At 40.8% G+C, this 27,930-nt stretch overlaps 2 gene segments (V, D, J or C); both read left to right on the forward strand.

The window, feature by feature from the left end:
- The window catches only part of LOC110325298, a 525,591-nt gene that overhangs the window by 54,680 nt on the left and 442,981 nt on the right, over positions 1 to 27,930 (forward strand).
- LOC110325301 lies at positions 13,039 to 13,634 on the forward strand. The segment is given in 2 exon segments: positions 13,039 to 13,107; positions 13,246 to 13,634. Coding segments are annotated over 2 exon segments (441 nt in total).

Consider the following 27,930-nt stretch of genomic DNA (forward strand, 5'->3'; position numbering starts at 1 on the left):
TGTCACTCATTTGCTGCTGAATCCTCGCTCACCTGCAACCAAGAGACCCATTCCACGCAGATCGGGGACCCAAGTGAGGTCCGTCTGCAGCAGTTGTAAAAGCTTATTGTTCTGTCTCAGGGCTAGCCTTCCTTATGTAAAAAGTCAATATCAGTATGTCTTGTTTGCCAATGTTGTGAATATTAATGTGGCAAACTGATACATTAAAATTCTGCTCTATCATGTAGCTGATAAATGATCTAAAAGAGTTCATGCTTCAGAGTTTCTTATTTTGAGTCCTAGGCTCAAGAAGAGCCCTCTGGTATGTTCACATGATTTTTGAGTTTTATATTGTTTTCAAAACTAAAATATATTGGAGGCCTTTTCTCTCTAAATCCCCATTCTTACAATTTTATTTCGTTTCATAAACTTTATTATAAGGAAGTCTTGAAAATAAGTAAAAATATCACACACCAAAATTAACTAGACTCCAAGTATACACAACTTAATGAACTTGTTGTATAGACTTAGAATTGGCTGATGCCAATTATTACAACCTTAATCTTCCAAGTGATGATAAAGTGGCCATAACCATATTTTGGATTTAGATAAAGTGAATAATTGGGTTTCACGGAATTGTGTGGCCAACATATTTTTCATTGTACACTTAGGTGTTGCCATCAAGATTTTACAGCCTTCAGCTACAGCTACTTTATACTGTGATTTCCTGTTCTGTTGCTTAACTCAGAGTCAGTTTGTTTCCCCAGTTTCCAGCGTTGGACTCCTTATCTTCCCTCCCTAACTTCCTCCAGTAGGCTTTTCTGCTCTCACTGTTTGCTGCTACCACACTGCTCTCTCTGATCTGTCTAAGGAGGAGTCTGTCCTTCCTGTGCTGCCTTTGGCACAAAGTTGCCACACCGAATGGTACCTGTTAAGGCTTACAATAATCGTACTGATTCTTCGATATGTTTATTTGCATGATTTAATACACAATACCTTGCTAGAACTACATCATGGCAGTAGAAATGGAAGGTCTCATGAGTCCTGCCCTCTGGTGTGCAAGACTGGCATAATCTCTTGTTGACAGCGCCTACAATATGACAGGTGTCACTCCTAGGATTCAATTACACTTCAGAGAAATGGTGAAGAGACTTTTCCATGGGTAGCTAAGTACCTAATCAGTCTGACACATGTTGAATCTAACTTTGAATTAGTGCAGCAAACTGGAAACGATAAGTTTCAGGCCAATTACTTACTTGATTTACTTCTGTAAATCATTTTTAGATCCATAATTCTTATTTAGGTCTTCTTGTGACAGCACATTTATAATGTTTCCCATGGAAAGGGAAAAAAAGAAATACTGAGTTCATTCTTAGTGGCATCAATCAAATTTCTACTTATGGTGCATTTTGATGATGTTTAGAGGTTTAGCAACGAAATATTTTTTATAGTTTTCTGAACTGTGATGTTTCTGGTATATTCCTTTAAAATATTTTAAGATATTGTATTTTTCACAATCTAAAAATTTTATGTACATTTTCAGTTCACAAGTTTTTAAAGTCGCAAGTTTAATACTTTGGGTTCTAACACTTTAGAATTTATAGTTAAATTTAGAAAATATAACTTTTCCTTGATATGTGAGTGTTTTAGCTACTTTTCCTTTTGCTGTAACCAACCATGGGCCAGAAGCAAGTCGTATATGAAAGAGTTTGTTTCCGTTTACAGGTTACAGGTCAACATTGAGGAAGTCAGGGCAGGAACTCCAGGCGGGCATTAAAGCAGAACCAGGAAGAAATGCTGCTTCCTAGCCTTGCTTCTCGTGTTGCTCAGCTCGCTCTCTCACGCAAGCTAGGACGCTCCACCTGCCCACAGTGAGCACTGTCCACAGTGAGCCAGGCAGTTCAGATCAATCACCAATCAGAAAGGTACCTCTACAAGCATGCCCATGGGCTGGAGGAAGCAAACACTCGATTGAGGTCTCCTCACCCCAGGTGACTCTAGTTTGTATCAAGTTGGCAAAACACTAACCCATAGAACTGACCCTTTAACAACTCGGCACACAAAGGCATCACAATTAAAACATAACCTTTCCTTTTCTGTTATTTCTAAGATCTCATGCTAATATCATGATATAAAGCCCAGGATAACTTTAAAAGCCCTACATTTGAATACTTTACAAGTTCAGTCTCTAAAATACTCAAATTCTTTCACAGAATCAAAAATGAAGGACCGAGGCACAGTTACAGTCATATCAAAGTAAAGTCAACATTCTCCACTGTAAATCAAATAATGTAGCTTAGTATCTGGCTTCTGGAGTTCACTGGTGGTCGTCTGGGCTCCAAAGGGCTTGCACAGTTCAATTTCTCGACGCTACAAGGCACAGCAAGCATGCCTTGCCTCATATGCTTATATGAGCAAGCTCCTCTCCATAACTACTGCCATCCCTGGTGCTCATCCCACAAAAGTCATGACGTCTTCACTGGGCTAGGATCTGCACTACAACTGAAGCTTCCCCTTTACTAACACCCTCTCACAGCATCTTCAAGGACTCTTACCCTACCTCAAATCCCCAAGCCTCAAATTCTCTACATGACCTATTTGATTACTATGGGTTTTTTTGCTTTTTTTTTCTGAAAGACATTTATATATTATTGACCAAATTTGGCTGCCATCTTGAGGTGCATTTTTGGCCCCCTCTGGATCATATCTGTGTGTAAACCCTGATGAAAGACTTTCTAAATTTCACTTTAATGATTCTTGTCACTTATTAATGTGTGGAAAGCCTTTTGGGGTACCGCTTGGCAGGAGTCTGACATTGGCTAAGGACAAAGAAGTGGGCTTCAGACAGGAATCTGACATCAGCCTAGGACAAGGAAGTAAGCTCAGCCAGAAATCTGACATTAGGGCTAACTTTAGGCTGTAATAGAGAAGTAAGGTCAGGCAAGAATTTTAGTCTTAGGGTGGAACAGAAGAACTAGGCTTCAGGCAAGATTTTTGGGCTCGGACAAGGAAGTCAGTTCCAATATTCGGGTCATTATGACAAGCCCTTTGAAACAACTGTCATGGCAGCATAGCACATACAATTCCATGCTGCTTTGTTAGTTCCTTATTGTACTGCTTGCCCAAAATACTTGCATGTAATTAAAAATGGAATAAAAAGTGGACTGGAAAATAAAAATTTGCCTTCAGTCTCAGAATGGACTGGGGTCACGTTACAATGTTGTCTGTCTAACTGTCTTTTTCTTTTTAATCCTCACTCCCGTGCTGGAGAACCTGTTGACTGACTGAGCAGGCTTGGTCATGATTTTTATACTTAACCAGCATCAATTGCCTTAGGAAAGCAGAAATTTCACTCCACAGCTGATTCTTCAGCCCTAACTGACCAGAAGCCACAGATTCTTAACTCAAAATACCACACAAGCATTCCAAATAAAGTCCTTGAGGAAATCTTAAGTTTCCCTCTGAACTTTTCAAACAGGGACCATCACCAGCATCCTCACCTTCCAAATCCCCACATCTCATTAATCGTGGTCAGATGCTCCAAATTCCCTACCTTTCATACACAAAATAGTTCATGACATAAAAATCCATATGGTCAGGTCCATCAGAATTGGTACCAATTTCTGTCCTAGTGTCCTTGTTATTGAGATAAAACATGAACCAAACCAACTTAGAAAAAAAAGGGTTTATTTCAGCTTACAGACTGTAGTCCGTCATTAAGGAAAGTCTGGGCATGGAATCCAGGCAGAAACTAAAGGAAAACCATGATAAAATGATGCTTATTCACTGGCTTTTCATGGCTTGCTCTGCTTGCTATTTTATACAACCCAGGATCACAAGGCACTCAGTGACCCAGACCCCAGCCTCATGGGTATAATTATTGAATTGAGGTTTTCCTCTTCCTACGTGATGCTCATGTCACGTGAGAGCCAGAGAGTGAGAAGCACAACAAAATTTTAACCTTATCTTGCAATTTGTCCTCTAGAGGACACTGTTCCCTAAATAGAAACTTAGTTTTCTGTAGACTAGAGGAAAGATACAACAATCTACTTTCTCTACTTAAGTTGAAATTTTTTGGTTACTTTGGAGACTCGGTTGTGTCATGTGATGTTTTTCTGGAAGCTGTCTTGTAAGAAGGCATATCATGTTTTGCTGAGGCAGACACATGTGTGTTTTTCTGGAAGCTGTCTTGTGAGAAGGCATATCATGTTTTGCTGAGGCAGATGCTTGAGAGGATACAGGATGCTTAGAAAGAATAGAACTGTAACCCCACAGACAGGGAAAGGATGCTCATGCATCGGTATCCCTCACATTGCTTTGCTGGTCTTCACAGATCTTTGATTGCCATGACTTCATAGAGAGAGACCCTCCAAAAAACTTTTCCTAGTATTCCAGCTGCTCCCAACAGACTTGTGCCAATTTGATGGAGCCTTATGATTTCTTCTGGCTATAGCTGCTGCTACTGTTCATGTTTGATGTTTTGGACAGGACTGCTAATATCCTAAGATTAAAATCTCCCCCAAAGAACCACTGTTAAACAGCTCCATATCCCCCTTATCCAATTAGCTATCTTTCTCCACTACTTTTGACTAGTGGGTTAGAAGGGAGATTGGAGCATTTAAGAATCCTTATTGAAGTAGATGGTGAAAAATCTAAGCCTACACTCTATTTCTAAGGCAACAGTCCTGAATAGACATATTTTATCCAGAGGATTTTAAACAATGGAGGAAGAATCTCAGATACCAGAGGAAGGTTTATTACCAAGAATGGTTCTTCCTGCCAGTCCCTTCAGTCTCCCTGTTGTGAAGGAACCAGTATCCCCTCAAGCTATGTGCACTTCCTGGGCATTGGTGGTGTCCCAGTTATATTTGTTTTCTGAAAATCCCAGGAAGGAGTGAGCTGCTTTCTGCTCATCTTGGTGACCTTGCTGTGCATCCTGAAGCTTGGACAGCTCTGTGAGTGTCACTCTCCTTCAGGCTGTCTTCACAGAAAGAATGCTGTGTGGCTTCACTCTAAACAGAGACCCTCCTGTGGCTGGGCTCCCCACACAGCACTGATGCTGCAGGAGGATGCAGAGCCCAGGGATGCCCCAGCCTGATGGCTGCATCTGTGCATGTGCAGCAGTTGCTCTGGAGCTGAGGGGCAGCTGCTCATCCCTTGTCCCTCAAGGTCCTTCCCTGCATGTGTGACAACCTCGCCTGGGTTTCCAGGGCCTCCTGAAGCTCACACCAGGAAGTTGGCCTGTCTCAGGCATGGATGAGGCTTTCAGACAACATGCAGAAAGGATCAAAACTCCCTTGGTCATGAGACTGAGGCAGCTGGATGCCTCTCTGCACCGAGTCACTAGTGCAGAGCTGGACACAAACCACCTGAGACTTGGACAGTAAGACACCAGGATCTCAGGCACCTTCAGGAATTTTGCAATGTTCTAAAAAACTTTAAAATACATGCCTCTATTGTTACAAATGCACTGTATGTTGTTCCCTGCAGTTGCCATGTGCAATAATGCACCAGCGCTTCTTGCCCCTGTTCCTCTGGAGCTTACAGACTTTGGTTTTCCCCTCCACCTCCTCCTCATGGGCCATTTAAAAATATTTACCATAAACTTGGGTTGTAACAAGAGTGTCCAAATATACATTTTATCTATTCTGAGAAAAGAAGACCATTAAATCTATACTACATAATAATTAATATCATGTAACTCTGTATGACTGGAGTATCTCCTTTAAATTAATTCAAGGTCAATGAAAATATTTTAGTCAAAGCATGCACCTATATTCTGGATATAATATTTAGCTCTTTTTTACACGATTCCTCGGGCTCTTGTTGATACAGTTGAGACATTTTATTCTTAGGAGGAACTGGTCCCCTTCTCCTCAAAATTTCCTCACTTGTCCTAAGATCCCAATGTCATCAAAGACGAACCTTCTTCCCTCACTGTCTCCAGCCAGACTCTCAGCCACATCTGGCATGGGAGGAGCTTCAGGCTCTGAAGGCTGGGAGGGAACTCAGCAGGGTGTGGCCAGGCAGGGTTCCTGGGTGGAGCTGACTGGTAGCAGAAGAAGGAGGGGACACTTCAGCAGCCACCCTGACACCACAGCCCAGGGGCTGGTTACTTGCTTCTGTCTCCAGCAGCCACACAAGCACCATGAAGAGGCTGCTGAGCTCTCTGCTGGGGCTTCTGTGCACCCAGCCTTGCTGTGAGTCTGGCTGTCAGCATTCAGGGCGCCTGAGGGGATCTGGCTCAGCACATGGAGGGGTGGGGGGAGCAGTTCAGGAGTCCTGCAGAGCTCCCACCTTCTCAGAGGACATGGGGGTGCTCAGGGCTCTGTGGACACTGCAGTGACAGCCATCTGTGTCTCTTTCTCTGTTTCTGATCAGGGGTGAAAGGGCAGCAAGTGCAGCAGAGTCCTGTGTCCTTGGTTCTGCAGGAGGGGGAGATCGCAGAGCTTCGGTGCAATTTTTCCTCCACAGCAACCCAGCTGCAGTGGTTTTACCAGCGTCCTCGAGGAAGCCTCATCAGCCTGTTGTACAATCCTTCTGGAACAAAGAAGAGTGGGAGACTGACATCCACCACAGTCACTAATGAGCGTCGCAGCTCTTTACACATTTCCTCTGCCCAGACCACAGACTCAGGCACTTATCTCTGTGCTATGGACCCACAGTGCTCCCCACACACCTGCAGCCCGCACACAAACCTTCAGCTGGGTGGGTGTGGCCCTTTGCAGTCACAGACATCAGGAAACCACCACAGAATATCTGTGTAGCTTAATGCCTCTTTCTTGTATGGGTAGAGTTTCACCCTCAGGTAAGCTTTGGGCCTTGTAGGTTCACGGTTTCCTTTATCTTCATTTCCCAATACATACTCCCTCCTGAAGCAGCAAAGTTCAACTCAGAGCTAACAGAAGCTGATGGGATGATTGAATCAACGTAACCATTTTAGCCTCAGTGTGCTGAACTTGTAAAGGGTAAGGAGCAAAAAGAGAGAGAGGCAAAGGCTGTCATCCATGTAAAACTGCTGTGGACCGTGATGCAGCTTAGATGTGTCTCAAGCACCTTCAGTCCTGAGCAGAGTGGGCCATGGTAAGGGTGGACACATGCTTTTGGCCTATTGATGCAGTGGGAAAACATCCCCAAACATTTCTATGCTGTTAATCAGATGTGAGCAAGACTCAAGGTATATTTTCCCCTCACCTAAGTCCTGTGCATATCCTTGCAGTTTCTCTGAACCAGGACTCTGCCCTATTCTGAAGAATGTCCACTGCATGTTTAAGAATATGTTCTTGGCACTCACCACGCATGCCATCCTGGCTAAGCAGACTGGGCGTGTCTACCATTCATTTTACTGGGTTGGTTTATGAACAGCTTCACATCAATTATAACTCTGCTCAGAGCAGCAAAGGAAATGAGAAAATCAAGCATTATTATAGTTACTGAATTATAAAATAAAGGCTCCCTTTCCATTTTAACCCCATATTCTCTCTATCATTCAACTAATGTGGACATTTTGAGGATAAGGGTTCTCCATAGTCACTGTTAGATCCTGTGGTAGTTGGATGAGAAATGTTGTCCATTAGCTCATATATTTAAACAGTTGGTACCGTTGTTACTGCTGTTTTAGGAAGTTATGGAACATCAGGATATGAAGACTTGCTGGAGGAAGCATGTCATTAATATTAGGCTTTGAGAGTATATTGCCTCACCCCACTTTCAGGGTTCTCTCTCTCTCTCTCTCTCTCTCTCTCTCTCTCTCTCTCTCTCTCTCTCTCTGCTTTCTATTTGTGATTATGGATGTAGTCTCTCAGAGTCCTGCTCCCATGCCACCCTGTTTCCCTGTCACTATGGACTCTCCTTCTGGAACTGTCAGTCCAAATAAACTTTCTTCTATAACAAAAAAAAAAAAGAATATGTTCTTGGATGGATGGATATTTGTGAGAGTTGGGGTCCGGGAATTGCTTCACAAACCACACGAGCACTGATCGCAGACAGATAGGCATAGTTCAGTAAGCATATGCCGAAGGGCTGATAGACCAGGGCCACAGTCCTGTTAGGGAATTGAACCGTGACATGGGGTTAAGATCCTACAGGATTCTTGAGCCTCGGCTGCAGCAAGGCAGGTTCAAGGCCTAGCGATGAATGTTTCAGGAGCGAGAACTCTTCCCCAAGTGTTACCAGTCAGCACAGACAGCCACTCTCAGAGGATCCTCCATGAAAGGATTCCAAGTATTGCAGTATGTGACTGACTGTCCATGGTCCTCTCGGTGGGGTGTCATGGTTATATGATCCAGAGCAGGTATAGAAATTGGTAGGGAGTGACTCAACTCATCCATCCCCACCTCACCCCCTCACCCTCCTTTCCTGGAGCATCAAGTCTCACAGGTTTAGGTGCACCCTTTCCCACTGAGGCCAGACAAGGGATTCCTCTGCTTACATATGTGCCCTGGGGCCATGGACCAGTCCATGCATGCTCTTTGGTTGGTGGCTTAGTCTCTGGGAGTTCCTGGGGGTCCATGTTAGTTGATATTGTTGTTCTTCCTATGGGATTGCCATATCCTTCAGCTCCTTCAATCCTTCCCCTAACTCTTCTATAAGGGTCCCTGACCTCAGTCCAATGGTTGGTTGAAAGTGTCTTCATCTGTCTCAGTCAGCTGTTGGTAGAGTTTCATAGAGGACAGCCATGTTAGGCTCCTGTCTGCAAGCACAACATGGCATCAGTAATAATGTCAGGACTTGGTGCCCAAACCCCATAGGTAGATCCCAAGTTGGTCCAGTCACTCAATGGCCTTTTCTTCAATCTTTGCTCCATTTTTGTCCTTGTATTTCTTTTAGTCAGGAACAATTCTTGGTCAAAAACATTTCTTTAAGTGTCTTTTTAAGACACAAAGCAGGCTGTGTAGGGCAAGGGGTCTTTGAAGAGTTGACAAAGTGGAGTGAATATAACCAAGATATATTCTATGAAATTTTCAAATAACTAAAATAATTAAAACAGATTCCTTATCTCTAGTAACTTTAGGGCTACCATATGTTTGTTCTAACAGTAGTGTAATAAATACAGTTTCCTTTACAGTTGTCATACAGCATGTAAACTTTCTAATTCTTTTAACTCATTTGAACTTGTACAGAGAGGATTTAGAATATCCCTAAAATGCTCAAAGTTAAAGCTTATGCCCCATGTTGTAAATATTAAGATTCAAAGATTTGGGGCCTAGTTTGACATCATAGTTTATTGGGGCTTGACCTGAAAGAGACTTAGCACAGATCTTTTGTTCTTCCTCTCATTGATTGAGACTTTAGTCTTCCTCTGTATTTATTATTCCTTTAATATCGATTGCAGTTGTAACTTGATGACTGTGACCTCCCTTAGCTCATGCTTATCTTGAAATGTCTTTATTTCCCCACCAGGTTTAAAAGTTAATTTTCAGAGTATAGAAATATTGTTTAGCATTAATCTACCTTCAGTGCTTAAATGATATCATTTCTGCTTTAGAGAGACTTTGATATTACTCTGGAATTTCTGTCTTTGTAAACAGTGGGTTCCCCTTTATGTCTTTTCACATTTTCTTTTTGCTTTGTATTTTTGACATCTTGACTAAAATATGGTATACACTGATTCTCCTTTGGTCATGTATACTTAAGGTTCTAAGGACCTTTGGTGTTCAAATATTTGCTTCTTTCTCTACATTTGGGAATATTTATGTTAAAATATTTTGAATCGTTGTCTATGCTATTAGTGTTTTTCTCAGGTCCTTCTTTTCCCCATGAGTTTGGGGGTTTGGTCTCTAGATAATTTTCCAGAAGTTTTTTTTCTTATTTCCTAAGTAATGTTTGAATGCAGTACTCATCACCTTTTCCCCGTCCCTAATATTAATTCTCAGCAATAACCACTCAGTAATATCCCATTCATTCATTCATTCATTCAGTTTGGTTGAGTATTTTAATAATGCTTTTCACTGTGTGCTTTGATTCATTATGTATATGTATATATATAAAAGATTTATTTATTTACTTATTATATGTAAGTACACTGTAGCTGTCTTCAGACAATCCAGAAGAGGGAGTCAGATCTCGTTACGGATGGTTGTGAGCCACCATGTGGTTGCTGGGATTTGAACTCAGGACCTTCAGAAGAGCAGTCGGGTGCTCTTACCCACTGAACCATCTCACCAGCCCTCATTATATATTTTTATTTCCAACAATTCTTCTTTTGTTTGTTTCAGATCTTAATTTCCTTGCTCTATTCTAGTTCAGTTTTGCTGACGTTTTTCTTTCTGCTGCTTTCTCCACAGGTTCTGGATTCAGAAGGGGAGTCTAATCAGAAATGCAGTGCCTGAGGGCCCACTGTGTGCTCTGAAAAGACCTCACTTGCATCAGGTGTGGTACATACATCACATTGCAAAAGCATTATTCTTCCCAGGAATGTCCACTAATCTTAAGCAAATACTCCAGATCCCTCCAAGCCACACCCCAGTATAGGAAAGTGTGCTATAGCTGTCCTCAACAGGACAAAATCGCTTTCCATGGGAAGGAATATTGGCACCAAAGGAAAAGTCATTGATATACGGATTTCTTCACAGAAACTTAGCTCAGGAAATTGTTGAGTGAAGAGCTCCATATTTGGCCACAGAGGGGCAGTGCTGTATCAGAGGAAATGAAGTGTGTTTCTTCTAAGTACCTATCAATGAACCAATGAGTTTATGTACTCATCAGGCTGCATTTGCATATGTATTTGCACATATGCCTAGTTTTAAAGAGTCCATGAATATGTGGAAGGTAGAGTTATGGTAGAGATTGGGAAGAGAAGAAGAAAGAGGTAAGTTATGTAAATACATTTTAATTTTTAAACACTGCATACAAATGAATTATCTCCTAACTTGCTTAAGTATATTTAGAGAAAAACAAATACACACATCTACCTAGCCATCTAACTCTATTACGTTTGTTTATACCAAGCTCATAGGGTTGACAAACAGGACTTTAGAAGTGAACACTATTAGATTCATGCTATCCTTCAAGGCCAGTGCCACATTAACTTCTCTACTGTACATTTATAATGCTGACAGCCATACCTTGCCCATTCTGCTTCCACACTGATATGACCCATACCTAGAATTATGTTATATATCCTTTCCACATGAAATCTACTCATGGTTTGAAGCCATTTTAAACTATTCCTCAATCAGAATCTTTCCTGACTGGATCGGAAAGCAGTCTCCACACCTTTACTTCATGGTCTTGTCTAGACAAACAGGTGTCTTTGTAGGCTTCAGTTTTCTGTTCTCCATTGAAGATTGGAACTATGTGTGTCATAATAGACACCCAAGCACTGCCCATACGGTAGGCAGCTAGGCACTCATCAAATACATAGCACGTCTTCCTCATCCTCAGTCTAACTTACTTCTATCCTCAGATCACCTTAACTTATTCTTTTCTAGTTTTCACACATAAAAACAAATTAGGATATATTTCTTTATTGCTTAGTATCATATTCTCCAACTCTATTTTACTACAAATGACATGATTTAGCTCTTTCATATGGCTGAACACACTCTCTGTTTCATGTGCAGTATCTTCTTCATTTGTCTGGTCACAGATGGTACCAGGCTGATTCTCCATCTTGGCTATCCGGCCTTGCTGTTGTAAAATGCATATATATAGTATCTTTCTAGCATGGAGAAATACCTACAAGTAGAATAGCTGGGTCATTGGTAATCTTTTCTTTCTTTTTTAATCTTTATTACTGTTTTAAATTTTTATTCAACTTCTAATAAAATATATTTGATAATATTTCAGTTCCCCTGCTTCTCCTTAAATTCCTTCCCACTTGAAATCATGATCTTTCTTCTTACTTCTCTCCAATAAAAAAATCAAAATAAACATAAAAACTAATAAGAGAAAAATATAAAAACAAAACAAAATATGTCAAAAGTCCCACAAAAAAGCCCAGCAAAACAAAACAAACAAACAAAAAAACCAACCAGAGATCCCATTTTGTGTGGAGTCCAAAGCATGGGACCTACTATGGAATATGGTTGATATGTCTGATAATGGTCCACTGGGAAAACTAATATTAATTGAAAATATTGTATCTGTCTATCCCAGGCTCGTAGGGTTGATATGCTACTAGTAAGAGTGAGTACTACTAGATTCAAGTCCAGGGACACATCAATTTCCCTAATATAAGTTTGCAATGCAGTCACCTATACCTTAACTGTTCTTCTTCCACACTGATATTACCTGAGCCTAGAATTGTTATATATCCTTTCCACTGGGAAACCTACTCATAGTTTGAAGCCAGACACAACATCTCCTCAGTCAGGATCTTCTCTGACTGGATTGGGAGCACTGTTCATACCCTTTCCTTCATTGTCTTGTCTAGACACACAAATATTAATTGCAAAGAATGCCTTGGTTAAGGGTGACATCCCTAATTCACTTCCCCTTCCCAGTACTTGGATTTTTCTATTTTGAACATTTGCAGGTTTCATGTAGGCTGCTTGCCACAGTCTCTGTAAATCAGTCCTGTGCATCAGTCCTGCTGTGTCCAGAAAATACTATTCCTTAGAGTTAGTTATTCACAACCTCTGGCTCTTACAATCTTTCTACCTCTTCTTCTAAATGGATCCAAACTTTGAGGGGGCACATTGATGAGAACATCCCATTGAGGGCTGAGTGTTCCAAAGTCTCTCACTCTATGTACATTGTCCAGTGGGGCTCTGTGTTAATTCTCATTCCCATTTACTGTAAGAAACTTCTTTGATGACTTTTGAGCCAAACTCTGATTTATGGGTATATCAATGTCTATACTGCTTTAGTAGGTGGCCATAAGAATGTACATTGTTACCACCAGTGTGTAATGTCCTTATAAGGAAGGGATTTGTAATCTTCATGACTCTATTTTCATCTATACTAAATGTGAGAAGAACAGGAAGTGCTTCCTACGTCAGAAAGAGCTTCAGACAAAGTGTCTGTGAAGGGTGGAGCCTGCTGAAAGAACTGAGGTGCATGTGAAGTTGAAGTCCGTGTTCTGTGGGAGATAAAAGGCCACCTGAGTTCCCCCAAGCTTCAGTCNAGGAGGAATGGACAAGATCCTGACAGCATCGTGTTTACTCCTAGGCCTTCTCCTAGCTGGTGAGTCATGGAGGAGAATCCTAAGGATATGGGATTAACGTGGAGGCATGAGAGAATTGGGGTACCAGACAAGTCATGATATCTAAGCAGGAAGTATATTCCTGGGAACCTAACAACAGTTGCTATTTCTCTACACAGGGGTGAGTGGCCAGCAGAAGGAGAAACGTGACCAGCAGCAGGTGAGACAAAGTCCCCAATCTCTGACAGTCTGGGAAGGAGAGACCGCAATTCTGAACTGCAGTTATGAGAACAGTGCTTTTGACTANTTCCCATGGTACCAGNAGTTCCCTGGGGAAGGCCCTNCACTCCTGATAGCCATANGTTCAGTGTNCNATAAAAAGGAAGATGGACGATTCACAATCTTCTTCAGTAAAAAGGAGAAAAAGCTCTCCTTGCACATCAAAGACTCTCAGCCTGGAGACTCAGCCATCTACTTGTGTGCAGCAAGTGCACAGTGCTCTCCAGGCACCTGCAGCCCATACCCAAACCTGCAGCTGAGGCTCCAGCAAAGCCCTGCTGTGGGCTAAGCCTGGCAGAGATGCAGGGGAGTTTTCATTTGCAGGATCAGATGAAGGGGTCACTCAGTGAGAACTAGACCATTGGGCCAGAGACAGACCAAGCTGGAGTCATAGCTTGCTTTCTCCAGTCTCCCTTTGCAGCTTGAGTTTTACATCTATTTCCTTAACTAGCTTAGATGAATTGCTTTCCTGAGTGGTTGTAAAAATAGTTCTCTGTGCGGTTGGTTTGTGGCAACTGTACATTACAGAGGCCCTGTCTCGTTACACTCTTGTCAACAGCATTATGAATGTGTGGTTGTTACAGTCCAGCATTAGGAGACCTTGACTTTGGCTTCTGGAACAGAAATCACATAGATTTTTCTTTTACTTTTATTTCCTCTGATGACCAGGGAAGCAGTGATTCACATGACCACTGACCTCCTCTACTTCCTCTTGTTTTGCCTTTTATATCCTCATCTACTTTCAATAAACTCAAGAATGTAAAGCAGCAGGAGGCCTTCACAAGGATGCAATCATCTCTACAGAAGACAAATGACATCCGCAGGGGAAGATAATTCAAGTTACTCATTTAGTAATAATATATAATATATATAATTGTAAGTTATAAATAATATGTATACATATATATTACAATATATAGTAAGAAAGAGAGAGATGAGAGAAATCTTCAGGAGGTAGAATAATTTGTTAGCTTCTAAGTCTTATTGCTAAATGCAAATTTATTATATATAAGTTCTGTACTTCAAATGTAAAAAAATATATTATACATCATATACTTATATAATAAAGTATTTTAAACTATATTTTAATATTTTATTATTTTAAAAGTGTGTGTGTGTGTGTGTGTGTGTGTGTGTGTGTGTGTGTGTGTGTGTGTGTGTGCTTGGCCCATGTGTGGAATTTGGAAGGTGTCTTATGGTATTAGTTCTCTCTTTCCTTCCTCGTTGTTGGTTCCAGGGATTGAACTCAGCTCACCAGGCTCATAGGCAGGTGCCGCATCCACTGAGCCATCTCAAAGGCCTAAGGGCCTTTTACTTAATAGAAGCGGCTGCAGTATTTATGGTCCTCAGTGGTACACAGAATGGAGGAAGGCCCTCTCATTGCCTAACACTTTGCAAGATGTGCTCTCATCATCCCACATATATGCAAACAAAAATTCTACTGAAAAAAAAAATCTTTACATTTGTTCAGGTCATGCATCTCAGGGTTCTAGTAGCCCCAGACACCTATGAGGATAAGGAAGGATAAATGCTTGTGTCTAAAAGTTAGAGGCTAGCCTGGGCAACATATTTAAAAGATTGCATCAGAAAAATGAAACTAAGCCTAGAAAATGAATTTGTTTAACTTAAAATGCACAACATGCAATTTCTATTCAACCCCATAATGCATAGTTTTTCATGATGCAAAAATAAAAGTTAGAAAATAAAATAAACTTAATTTTAGCTGTAAAAGATATGCCCCTCAATACCATTATGTGAACTCCCTGTTTCAGTCAAAGTTCTGCATTCTTGTCAAATTTAAAACAGACCAGAAACTTGTGGTATTAAATGACATAATCTTCACATCCAGAGACTGCCTCACCTAGGGATCCATCCCATCTGCAGACACCACACTATTGCTGATGCCAAGAAGCACTTTTTGACAGGAGCCTGATATGGCTGTTCCCTGAGAGGCTCTACCAGCACCTGACTAATACAGTTGCAGATAACTGCAGTCAACCATCGGACTGAGCTGAGGGACCCCAATGGAAGAGCTAGAAGAAGGACTGAAGGAGCTGAAGGGGATGCAACCCCATAAGAAGAACAATATCAACTAACTGGACCACTCAGAGCTCCCAGGGACTAAACCACCAGCCAAAGAGTATACATGGAGGGAGGCAGGACTCTAGATACATATGTAACAGAGGATGACATCAATGGGAGGGGAGAGAAGCTTGATGCCCCAGTGTAGGGGGATGCTAGAGGGGTGAGGCTGGAGTGGGTGAATGGGTGGAAGTGCACCCTCATAGAGGCAAAGGGGAGGAGAGAGGGGGATGGGATGGTGGTTGGTGGAAGGGTAACAGGGAAGGGGAATATCATTTGAAATGTAAATGAATAAAATAATTAATAAAAAAGAAAGTACTGAGTAAAATACAATATGATGCCTAGGTTATAGTCAGTGTGAGAGCAGAGACCAAGATGCAGAGGGAAAATTGGGAAGCTCTGGGTACCACAGCAGGGGTCTGCACTTTATAAGAAATGTGAGGTTGGGAATTTTATGAAGAACCACAGAGTCTGTGAGGTCAAACAGATTTAGAAAAACCTATTCATCACCACTTGGGTGTCTTCATGTGGTGGGTAAGTACAAGTCTGCTTTTGGAGTTTGAAGTGGGACATAAATTCCTTCACCAGAGGCATTTTCAGCATACAGTCAAGGGGGGAGAGGTCTCCATTCCTTCAGTGTCTGAAGAGAGAATTTTTTACTTTGGACATTGCTCCCATATTGACAGACTTGTGGACAGAAGACAATTCGCAGAGGATTTTGTGTCCCTGAAAACTGTAACAATGGCAGAACAGCGTTGAATATGGGCATGCTCCTCAGGCAATGGATGGCATAGTGGACATCCCGACACAGAGCCTCCTCACTCTCATGCTTCTCCTTTTCCAGACTCCTGCTAAGATTCCCATGGAGTTGTGTCATCACTATAAGCCTTTGTTGTGGTCCTTGGCTCTCCAGGACTCAACCAGATACGTTAACCTCACATGTCTGTTTTGATCTCACTTGTCTGAGCAGGTCTTTGGCTGATGTGAAGTCCCAGTGGCTTGGAGTGAGTAGGAAGCAAGGTGTGGGTGAGGATTTCTGGTTTGCCCCTTGACTGGTTGTCATGTTTCCCCTTCAACCAGTCAAAGAGTGATGAGGACAGTCGATAAGTATATATGAGCAACTCATGGAAATTTCATATTTTGTTTCAGGAAAGCCTGTCAGACCTTATCACAGTTTAATTTTATAAACTGTTTCCAAGTTTCCTTTAATATTTATCTTTGTCCTTTTTTTTTCCCAGATTTTACTTTTAGATATATTTATGTGTGTGAGTATGCACATATATGGGTGCAAGTGTGTTTGTTTTGTGTGTACATATGTATGTACACACAAATATGTGTATGTTTTTTGTGTGTTCACACATGTGTTGTAGCTGATTTCTGTTACTCTTTTGAGGCAAGAAGAGGTTGTCAAACACTTTGGATTGGGAGTAATTGATGTGATCCATGCGAGACAATGTATTGACAACCAGGCTGGTTAAGTCGATTAACATTTTTAAATCTGTTTTATTTATGTCTGGCTTGTTGCACATAGCTTTTGCTCCCCTACCTAAGCTCCGGGAATAGGCTGGGCTACCAGCCCCCACCCAGCTTCCCTTGAATCCATGGATAAAAGACACAGGCACACAGTTGTTCATTAAACTTGCCTTTTGACACAATTTCTGGGTGCCATTACCTCCAGTCTAAAAAAGCGTGCCCTTATCAATATTCTTATCTCCACACCTCCCAGCTGCCCTAAACTTCAGTTGTTCAGTTACATCTAGTCCCTGCTAAACATCCCTTACACCTGCCTGTAGGAGTGGCCTGTGTGGCCACTCTGTTCTGAGATTTCACATTGCTGCTATACTTTTCTTTATCAGATGCATGGAAAACTGTCTCTCCTCTCTTTCTGTCTCTCTGTTTGCCTCCAGGAACCTGGAAGTCCAGCCTATTCCTTCCACCCAATAATTGGCCCATGGCTTCTTTACTGACAGATCAAAAACCAATAGGAAACAGGACCTCAGCATCAGAACTACCCCTACACCGACTTATGCCTCTGAATGTCTCATAGTACAATAGTTCAGAGATACAGATATTTTAAAGGCAAAAACCACAAAGACTATATTTTATATCAAAGTTAGATAAAAGTAATATTAAAGAAACCTTAAAACATTCATTCCTGGCAGAGCATATATCAATTTAGACAGAACATGCCAGTTATTTTTTTTTTACTTATATTTATTCTAGTTATTTTAATTTACTTTAATAATTTTGGCTAACATATCTGAACTATAGACAAGACCATAGAAATCTCCAATGTGTTGCCGAGGCAGGCATGACTATTGTGAGGAGGGAAGTGAAGGCCTGAGAGCTGTCTAAGCAAGCACAAACTGAAGTGAGAACAGGGTGTTCTTAGTCATTTCAGTAATAAGTACTTGCTGGACAGCCAGCAAACTGGAATCTGAACTCCCACTCTCATGACTGAATACCAAGTGCTCTTTATTGTTGATCCATTTCTCAGAACTTCTAAGCTTCATTCTTTACCAGACAGTATTGCTTGCCAATTAAATTACACAGAAAATCAAAAGAATGTTTCTAATGAGATGATTCTCCTAGCATAATACATTCAAACTTGGTATACCCCCACACCAGATCTTAGAGCCCATGAGAGAGCTTGTATCTGCTCTATCAAGGGCATAGAGTAGGAACACAACCATGCCGGTGAGAGCAGTCCAGACTGCTGAGAGCTCCTGTAGTCGCCTGCTTAGCTACAGAGATGGAATAACAGGACATGCCCTCTGCTGTCAAACTATCAACAAAGCAGACCTCAGATACCAGAAACTGCTCCCAGAGGCACTCATTAATTTGTTATTTAAACTTATAACAAAGAACTGGAATTTTTCAAAGACCTAGTTAATACTTTCTGATTGCCTCTTGATTTATTTTAATCATTAAATTTATTTAACTAATGCATTAAAATAATGAGAAGAATTGAAAAATTAAGAGCTACATTCTAAATGACTACACAGATGTATACAAAATTTCAACCACCCATGTATGTGGTATTAACATGCCCCTAAGTGTTTCCATGTTATATGTATCATGTGCTGTGAGGGTAAATAATAGCCTTGTATCATGAGGATACTTGGCAAACTAAAATCTGAGATTGTCTTGCAAGTAAAATATAGAGAACTTAACAAATCAGACTGAATACTTGAGGACAAAGTTGCTGCTGCTGCTGTTGTTGTTGTTGTTGTTGTTGTAGCAGCATATGTATGAATTATGTGGGTATATACATGTGGAGGCCAGAGGCCCACATTGGTCATCTTCCTCTATTGCTCTCCACCTGTTCTATTTGAAAGCAGGGTCTATCATTGAACCTGTAGCTTGCCTATTAAAATAGATTGGGCATTCCCCAGAAATGAGACTGCAGTGCACCCCACAGCATCTGGATTATGACATGTCTACTGGAGGCCTGCAGGTGCACCCCACAGCATCTAGATTCTGATGTGACTGCTGGGGATCCACACACAGGTCCCCATGATGCACATCAGGCCATTATGTTATTCCTGTTACAATTTCACAAAGCATAAGCAAACAAGGATCTTCTGGAATTCTGAAGGATTGCCCTTTACCCCATGATTTAGAACTAGCTTTATTAACTGCAGAATTTAGATAGACCCTAGCACTTAGTAAGGGGGAAGATTCTTTCAGACACCAGTGTTTCATGGGGAAATTCATGGATCTGTGAGGCTTTTAAAAAAATTAATCTTTATCAGCTATAGGAGCTCTCTGGTGGAGTTTTTGGGGTCACTTGAGTATAAGATCATATCATCTGCAAATAGTGATATTTTGACTTCTTCCTTTCCAACTTGTATCCCTTTGACCCCCTTTTGTTGTCTAATTGCTCTAGCTAGAACTTTAAGTACTATATTGAATTGATAGGGAGAGAGAGGGCAGCCTTATGATTTTAGTGGGATTGCTTCAAGTTTCTCTCCATTTAGTTTAATGTTGGCTACTAGCTTGCTGTATATTGCTTTTTACTATGTTTAGGTATGGACCTTGAATTCCTGATCTTTCCAAGACTTTTAGGGATCCATCCCATATACTGCAAGCAAACCTGAACATTATTGTGGATGCCGGGAAGTGCTTGCTGTTAGTGCAAAGGACTTTACTGAGAATCTACAGGACTCAATATGGTTTCCTCAGATGAGGCAGTATCTCAAGTAGGGTCACACCATGGGAGTTGTTACAAACTTTACAGAAACACAAGCCTCAAAACTCTAACTTATCCACAATTCATAACCTCTGTGACTTTCCATTCAAATGTATCTACCTTTTGGTAGCCCTCAGTTCTTCATTTAGAAACCCAGGTCTTCTCTGATTTGGAGTTGGTCCATGTATCCTGTGTCAATAGTTTAAAGAAAATCAGCTTTGCCTTCCTTTAGAAAGTTAAATAAAAATAGACCTTCATTAGACAATAGATGTAGAGACATAAACATATAACCATGATCTGTAAGTGCATTAAAGATCTCATATGGCTCGTGATGAATTTGACTTTGGGTCCCCCAAATGATCCCACAGAGTAGCACCCATGTATGCAAAGCAGCTTGACTCTAAGCATGGAAGCATGGGTTTTCCCATAATCCCTTTAAAGTACTGTCTCTTTTGACTACCAAGAAAGACAAGGACGCAAATAATAGTCTGTGGTGAGCTATACTTCTTCTCCCTGTACATGGAACTGGTAGCCTATGTTCAAACAAAGCCCACTTCTTGCTTGAGGCAGTGTAAGAAACACGTGTCCTACAGAGAGACTAATGCCTCCCCACAGTCTTCTCTGTGTGTTGGTAGTCTTGGATTTCTCTTGTATGCATGTTTCACATATAGCTGAGGGTATTAAGCAGGAAGTATTGCCCAGGCATATTGCAAATCACATAGGCCTGAGGGGGAACAGGGATTGAAGAAAAGCAAGCAGAATATGTCTTTAGTTAGGTTTGTCTTTGAATCTCAAGCTAATTTAATTCCTACAATATTTTATTCACATCGCACAATCGGCTGTTCTACCCTGTAGAACAATGTTCTACCCTGTAGAATCAATCTACAGGACCCTATGAAGGACAGAAAGGAACTCAGCTCCAACCAGCACAAGCAGGAAGAAAGGGGAAGAAGTTGCCCTGGGCTGTTCATATGATACAAAGCAGAGCTTAGACCATCTTCACAGGTATAATCATTTTAGCCTCACAGCTGGAAAATTCAATGAATTATTTCTGTACATTCTGGGATCCAGTATATACTGTTTGAGGTGACAGTATAAGCTTAACAAAAATGGGCACTCCTTAAGCACCATCTAACTCAGGAGCCCAGTTGAGAAGCACATCTGCACATCCCAGAGAAGAAAGAAGGTCCCAGTGATGGCTGCCTCATCTGCAGTCTGTACCAGACACATGTTTCTAAGTAAAGCACCCTTCTATAACATTTGGAAATAGTTATCATAAGCAACTTTTTAAATAATACATTGTCTTGAATATAGTTTAGCAAAAATTAGCTCATAGAGAACAAACAGTATTTTCTACAGCTGGGAATCTTGCATCGTAATAATTTAAAATGTTACTTTCTCTTCAAGGTGGTAACAGTGCATACCTCAGACTGGGTGTCTGGAATAACAAAGAACATCATTCCCTTTGAAAGTTACCATCAGGAGTGAAGTAGTCTGGGAACAGGGACTAAGTAGTGAGAGAGTAGAAGGAATTCACCCATCACATTGCCGGGGGGTGACTGGAGCATACCTGCCAATCTTTGTCTTTGCATCTGGCACTGAGCCTGCGGTACTGAAGATCACCAGCTAGTTCATCAGGTAGGAAGGAGAGATGCATAAGGGCAGCACCTATGTGAACTGAGACCTGTGGAAGTGCAGTGAGAACCATGAGAAAATTGGAAACAAGGACAAATCTCGCCTCCTCAGTCTCTCTTATTTGAGGGCTTCAGAAGAAGTCAGGCCATTTGTCAGCATGTCACATACAGAACTGAAAGCACCCGAGGGTCCCAGCCTGGCACATTCTTGTTATGGGTGTAGTTGAGAGAATGGCATGGGCCCAAATCTGCAGTCATATACAACATAAAAGCATCAATCCTGTCTTCCAAGTTTCCTATGCTTTTCTATTTCATGCCCAACCCTGAAGCAGAGCCACATGGGGAAGGAAATGCAGGGAAATCTATGTCTAGATAATTTACGTTGAGACTCTAAAGCACCCCCTGCTCCTCACCACTCCTCAGTAGTGGATACCAGAGATAAGGAGACAACTGAAATGTCAGAAAATGTTATCAGACTCTGGCTTTGAAGAACAACAACAAAAAAAGATCAATGATAATAGATAGCACTCAAATAAGCAGATAAAGAGAGCAAGAAAATCAATTCAGGACCTAGACAAGGAAGTTAAATTGCGTGAAACTTGGAGGGGAAATTGAAAGACATGAAGAAAAACTCAGCAAGAAAATTGAGACTCTGAAAATGAACCAAATATAAATGCTGGGAAATTAAATTAAACACAGTGGAAAGCACCATTAACAGACAATATTGGACAGAGTGGATCAAAGACATGGGAAGAAAGAAAACTAAAGAGCATACCCCAAATTTCCAAGATCTCTGGAACACATTAGAGAGACCAAACCTGGGACTCCGTGGGACAGATAAGGGAGCTGAGATAAAAGTCTGAGAACACAAACAATATACTGGATTAGAATGTAACAAAAAAAGTCTCCAAAGCTAAAGAAAGAAATATAGATCCAATCTCCAGAGCATTGAAGACCTTGATGAGATATGACCAGGCACACACCCTGGCTGAGTCTCAGGAACACAGTGCCCACAAGGCCTTCATCTCCTGTTCAGAGAGACACGTCATCACAGGACTGCTACAGTTGGCAAAGTTACTTCTTTAAAATGATAGAGAAATAAGAACATTTCAAGATAAGCACACATTAAGGAAATTCATGACAGCACAGCCAGGAAATCCTTAAGGGAGTAATGTGCACAGAAGAAAGACCGTGGCATCCAAAAGAGCACAGGATAGAATACATCTCAGGGAAGGAGCGGAGTACTCTGGAGTATATCATGTGCAAACAGCCAACCTTGAAACCCCCAGTGTAAGCAGGGAAGGAAGGAAAGAACAATAGGCCAATCAACCAAAATAGTAACCCACAAAACCATGGGAAACAGCAAGTATCTCAATACAATTTTAAAAGTAAGTGGTCTCAACTCACCAAAGAAAAGCCACAGGTTAGCCAGCAGTGTCAACAAACTCTGTGTCTCCAGTAAATGTCTCTTCAACAAGAACATCAGAAACTGACCGTCAGAAGAATAACAGCACACCAAGCAAATGAAAGCTGTAAACGTGGCACAGAAAGTCTCATATCTGAGAGTAGACCTCAGAAAAAAGTTAGTCAGAGAGCTGAAGAGAGCCAATACGCAGCCACAGAGGGTAAGCCTTGTGAATATGAGCACACTGAGCTTCGGCTCTCTGTTCAACAAAATAACCACTAAGTGACATAAGATGTCACCTGGGTCCCTAATCAATAATGATCTCAGATTTCAATGTGACTTTAACAAGCCCTCCCAAACTAAAGACCAGAAAAGAAACTGTGGGACTAAGGGGTCCTGTATGTCCACCTCCCTGATTTTGGCAGAATCCCAGGCAGACAAGGTAAGAAAACGCATGCTTAGATGACTCGCTAAATGCAAACAACAAACTCTTGTTAACACATGTAAAATGTATATTCTCTTCTCTGAGAAACATGCTTGATACTTTATCAGAAGCCACAGAAGTTAACAAGGAAAAGCATTTTTAAAGAGCTCAAAAGAAAATGAATAAAACTTTCAAGATAACATTCTGTGAAATTAAAATTCATTTTCAATTGTCCTTATTAAAGTTTCCTCAAGCTGAACACAGTGGCACCTGACTGTAGTTTTTAATGACTTGTGAGGCTGAGGCGGAGGATTGCCAGCTTGACATTGTTCGGAGTAATAGCTGTATGCTTCCTTAAAAACAAACAAACAAACAAAAGGAGAAAAGTTCACTCACGCACTAAAAGACTATGTTTTGCAATGCATAGTTCTTTAGTTTATTTTTAGAGATAGTTTTATCATGCTGCCCCATCTGACCTCTATTACTGCCTCAAGTGGTCCTCTTTCCTCAGCATCCTGAATACCACTGGCAAGAGCCACGGTGCCTGTCTCTATGATGTGTGTATCTGAAATGAGCAATACAAACATTTTACAAAATCAGTAAGAAAAGAAATAACCATGGTAAAGCTTAGCTACTTCACAAATGACACCCAATAAGTAAGCGTATAAAAACATTCAGTGTGGGTTTTCATCAAGGAAATGAAAATCAAGCTCCATTCTTATATGCCATTTCTGTTCTGAGCATCACAAGTACATTACTGCAGCCAGAAAGAAATGACCCTAAGAAGATAGGGGACGATGATGACTATTTTCATCACCAAACTCATCTGGAGAGAAGATTAAGCAGAAATAAGCCATGAACCTGAACATTGAGGGAAAGAAATGTTTTTCTAAGAAAAAAACGAAGCTGATATATTTTAGTTACTATCAATATGCATGAGAGACGACGATACATATTTCACAATCTATCTAATTCAGGTGCCCAAATCTCTATAAGACAGTTCTTATTTTTCTCATATTTGATGTTAAAGATTGGGACACAGCTTTCTCTAATTTTGAATAGTGTTTCTGAGTATGGTTGTCAGCAGAGTGTAGTACCAAGAACTCCTAAAGAGCAGAGATTTTACAGGGAGAAACAGTGGTCCAGAGAAGAGTGGTCAGGTGTCTCAGTGATGATGACATTATTGGTGGCAACTGACCCTAACAAAGTGGAAGTCGACAAATTTAAAAATCATTAACTGATCATCTCCGAAAGCCTCTTCTGCAGCCCTGTGCTGCGTGTGAAGTGTGAGGAGCCAGAGGGAAAGAAACACACGGGCCACATTTCTGTATTAGGACCTGTGTCCAGTCCCTTGCCTCTGGGACCTGTGTGATGTCCCTGGCTTGCCCATGGTGCTATCCCATCAAATCCCACCCTGGTGACAAACCTCACTTCCTGTCAGTGTTTTCTCAAACACAAGCACCTGGGAAGACTTTGTCTAAATCTTTTCATTTTCCTTCCTTGAAAATCAGGCTCCAGCATACTCCAAATGTGGAAGAGAAGGGTAGTGATTTTTCAAGTCTTACTTATAACTTGAATACTTTAATTATTTTAGTAATCAATGCCCAATGTAATGAGCTTGTTGAGTTTTTCACTCATTCTGTTGATGATTTCACACTCCTCTTCTCCCATCACTGGCACTTCTCCTATTAGCTCCGCGATTCCCCACTACAAGCCCCTGTCTGTATTCACCTCACTTGTGTGCAGGTACTCTACTATTTTCTGCTTCTTTTTTTACATTTCCCAACCACCCTCTAAGATTTATTTTTTTCTCTCTAATGATCCTTTCTTTTCTAGTTTCATGGCCTAAACTACCCACAAACATTTATTATATATACATACACACACACTGCCACAAAGTACCCATCAAAGAATGGTCTCCCTTCTCTCCTTTATATAAAGACCACACTGATCTTTAAGAGAAACAAAATTTTTGTCTACATCCATTCTACACCTTTCTTTCGTTTTAAACACCTTCAGATAGATAGATAGATAGATAGATAGATAGATAGATAGATAGATAGATAGATTATGATGGATGGGTGGTGGATAAGGGATGGGTAGGTGGTTGGATGGATGGATAGATAGATAGAGTTCTAAAATCTTAATTTTAGAAACAAGTGCTAGTGTCCTTTCTGGGTCTGGTTATCTTGCTTCAGTCCATTTTCCTGAAACAATGTTATTTCCCTCTTTACAGAAGAATAAATTCAGTAATGTATATTTATTTATGCATTCACTTGATGATGGACATTTAGACAGATTCACCCTCTTGGCTTTTGTGAGCAGTGCTTCAATCAGCACAGATGTGCAAGGGTATCAAAATTACTTAGATTCTTCTGGCTGTGAACATGAGTTAATCATATGATTTCATCTCTTTAAGACTTTGAGAAGCTCCATAGTGATCTCATAACTATGTTTACATTCTCATAGTGAATGCGTTTTATGATTCACTGCATCCCCGGGAGTATTTTATTCTCTTAATGATGACCACTTCGACAAGAGATAGAAGTTTACGTTTTTATGTTACATTTTCTTTATGGCAATTGATACTGAAATTTTTCTCTTGTAACTTATTAGTCATTTGTATTTTTTTCTTTTGAAAATTCCCTATTCAGTTCATTTACCCATTTGTTGATTAGATTATTGAGAAGGTTTTGGTGTTATGCTGTTTTGAGTTCTTTTTAGATTATAGAATCGCCTGTCTAGCATAGAGATGTCAGATTCTTTTCCTATTCACTATGTTACCCATGTTGGCTACCATTATGTCAACTTGACACGACCTAGAATCATCTGAGAGGAGGAGACCTCAATTGAAAAATAATTACTTCATTAGATATAGCTTTAGGCCATATCTAACATGTCTAATTAAGACAGTTTCTTAATTAAAGATTGATATAGAAGAGTTCAGACCCTTGTGGGTGGTGCTGTAATAATTCAAAACCACCCAGTGCCTTCCCCCTTTGAAAAGGACTTTCCAAACTGTACTAGCAGGCCAAGTGCAGAGCCAGATAAGGAAGCTGGCTGACTAAACAAATGTAAAAACATAGTTTTAGCAGTCAAAATGATTAAGCTTGCAACTACCAAAACAATATTAGCTGTTCTCAGAGAAATAACAGTAACAAGATAGCAGCTCCCAGAGAAATTCCTCTATCCCGCCCCACACTGAATTCTGACAAAGACCACAAACCACCCTGACCTTGTTTCAAGGATTCCCTATGACATTAATAGCAGTGACGTTAATAGCTAAAAGCTGACCAAATCCTAATAACCCACCATGGGGGCAAGCAAAGTGAGTCGCTAGGCCAGAGGTAGTCACTGTGCAAACCAACCAATGCCTGAAAGGGTTGCTTGCTACACCAATGAGAACCCTGTTGCTCAAATCAGCCCCTTACAAAGATATAAAAAGTGTGTTCTTTCTTTGTTCTGGGTCTCTCCTCTGTGTGCTAAGAGGGGAGTCCCCAACATGTTGTTGGATCAATAAAAATCCTCATGCGGTTTGCAGCAATGATGGTCTCTGTGGTCTTTGTGAGTGAGGGTCTTTTGACGAACTCCAACAGTGCCACCCCTGACTTGGTGGTCCTGGATACTACAAGAAGTCAGGATAATCAGGCCATAGTGAGCAAGCCAGCAAGCAGCAGTCCTCCGTGGCTTTTATGTTAAGTCCCTACCTCCAGGTTCCCTTGTAGAGTTCCTTATTTCTGCTGACTTTTCTGATTGATGAAGTACAAGCTGTAAGGTGAAGTAAACCCTCTCATTCTTAAGATATTTTGGGTCATGATGCATTACCACAACCAAAGTAATCCTATGTAAGATACTGCCTATTCACACTAAGCATTGCCTTTACTACACAGACTTTTTATTCCCATGTGATCTCATTGGTTTATTATTATTATCATTACTATTATTGTGTGTGATAGGAGAGGGTAACTGCGCATGCTTGCATGGACAGCACACAACCTTATGACACCATTGCTCCCCTTCCACATTTAATTGGGTTGTGAAGATCAACTTTGTCACCAGATTCATACAGCGTGAGCCTTTCCTGGCCAAGGCACCTGGCCAATCTCCCATTTTTGTTAATTCCTGGAATCATTTTCTCAACTATTGGGGTGTTTTTAAAAGTTCTTGCCTATGCCTGTTCTTGAAATGGCTTCTCTATGTTTTTCTCTAACACTTTTACTCAGAGTCTAGTCTTATATTGAGATGTTCCATCCAGTTTGCACTAATTTTGCACTAGATAATAGACCCAGTTTTATTCTTTTACATACGGGCATCTGTTTTTCTTAGTACCATTATTGAAGGTGTCATTTCGTCAGTGTGACCTTTGTCAATTTGTGTGGCTGTAGTTCTGCTGCCTTATTTCTGTGTTCTATTTAACTTGTCTGCCTGTCTCTTTTGCATCACTAAAATGTTGCTCTTGTTCCTATGACTCCGTAATCTACTTTGAGATCAGATATCGTGATACCTCCTGCCTTACTGTTTTTATTTAGAATCACATTGCCCACACTCCATCAAGCATGACAACCAATGCCTTTACCTGCTGAGCAAACATGTCATGTGAGAACAGCTTTTGATGTAGCTCAAAGGTGATGATAATGCAGGCTCTCATTTTATCACTCAATTCTGTGAAATTTTAAAGTTCTCCCATGCTTCCTTTTCAATGAATGAATCACTGGCATTTTTTCCCTATAGTCATGTAATTATGTTAGTGTCCGTAGTTTTGCTTGCTACAAGTTTCTAAGTGTATTTTGCCATGATCTAATAAGATATAATCTATCATTTCAATTATTTTATATTTATTAGTGCTTA

The sequence above is a fragment of the Mus pahari genome, chromosome 8 (assembly GCF_900095145.1).
Source record: "Mus pahari chromosome 8, PAHARI_EIJ_v1.1, whole genome shotgun sequence".
NCBI classification, from domain to species: domain Eukaryota; kingdom Metazoa; phylum Chordata; class Mammalia; order Rodentia; family Muridae; genus Mus; species Mus pahari.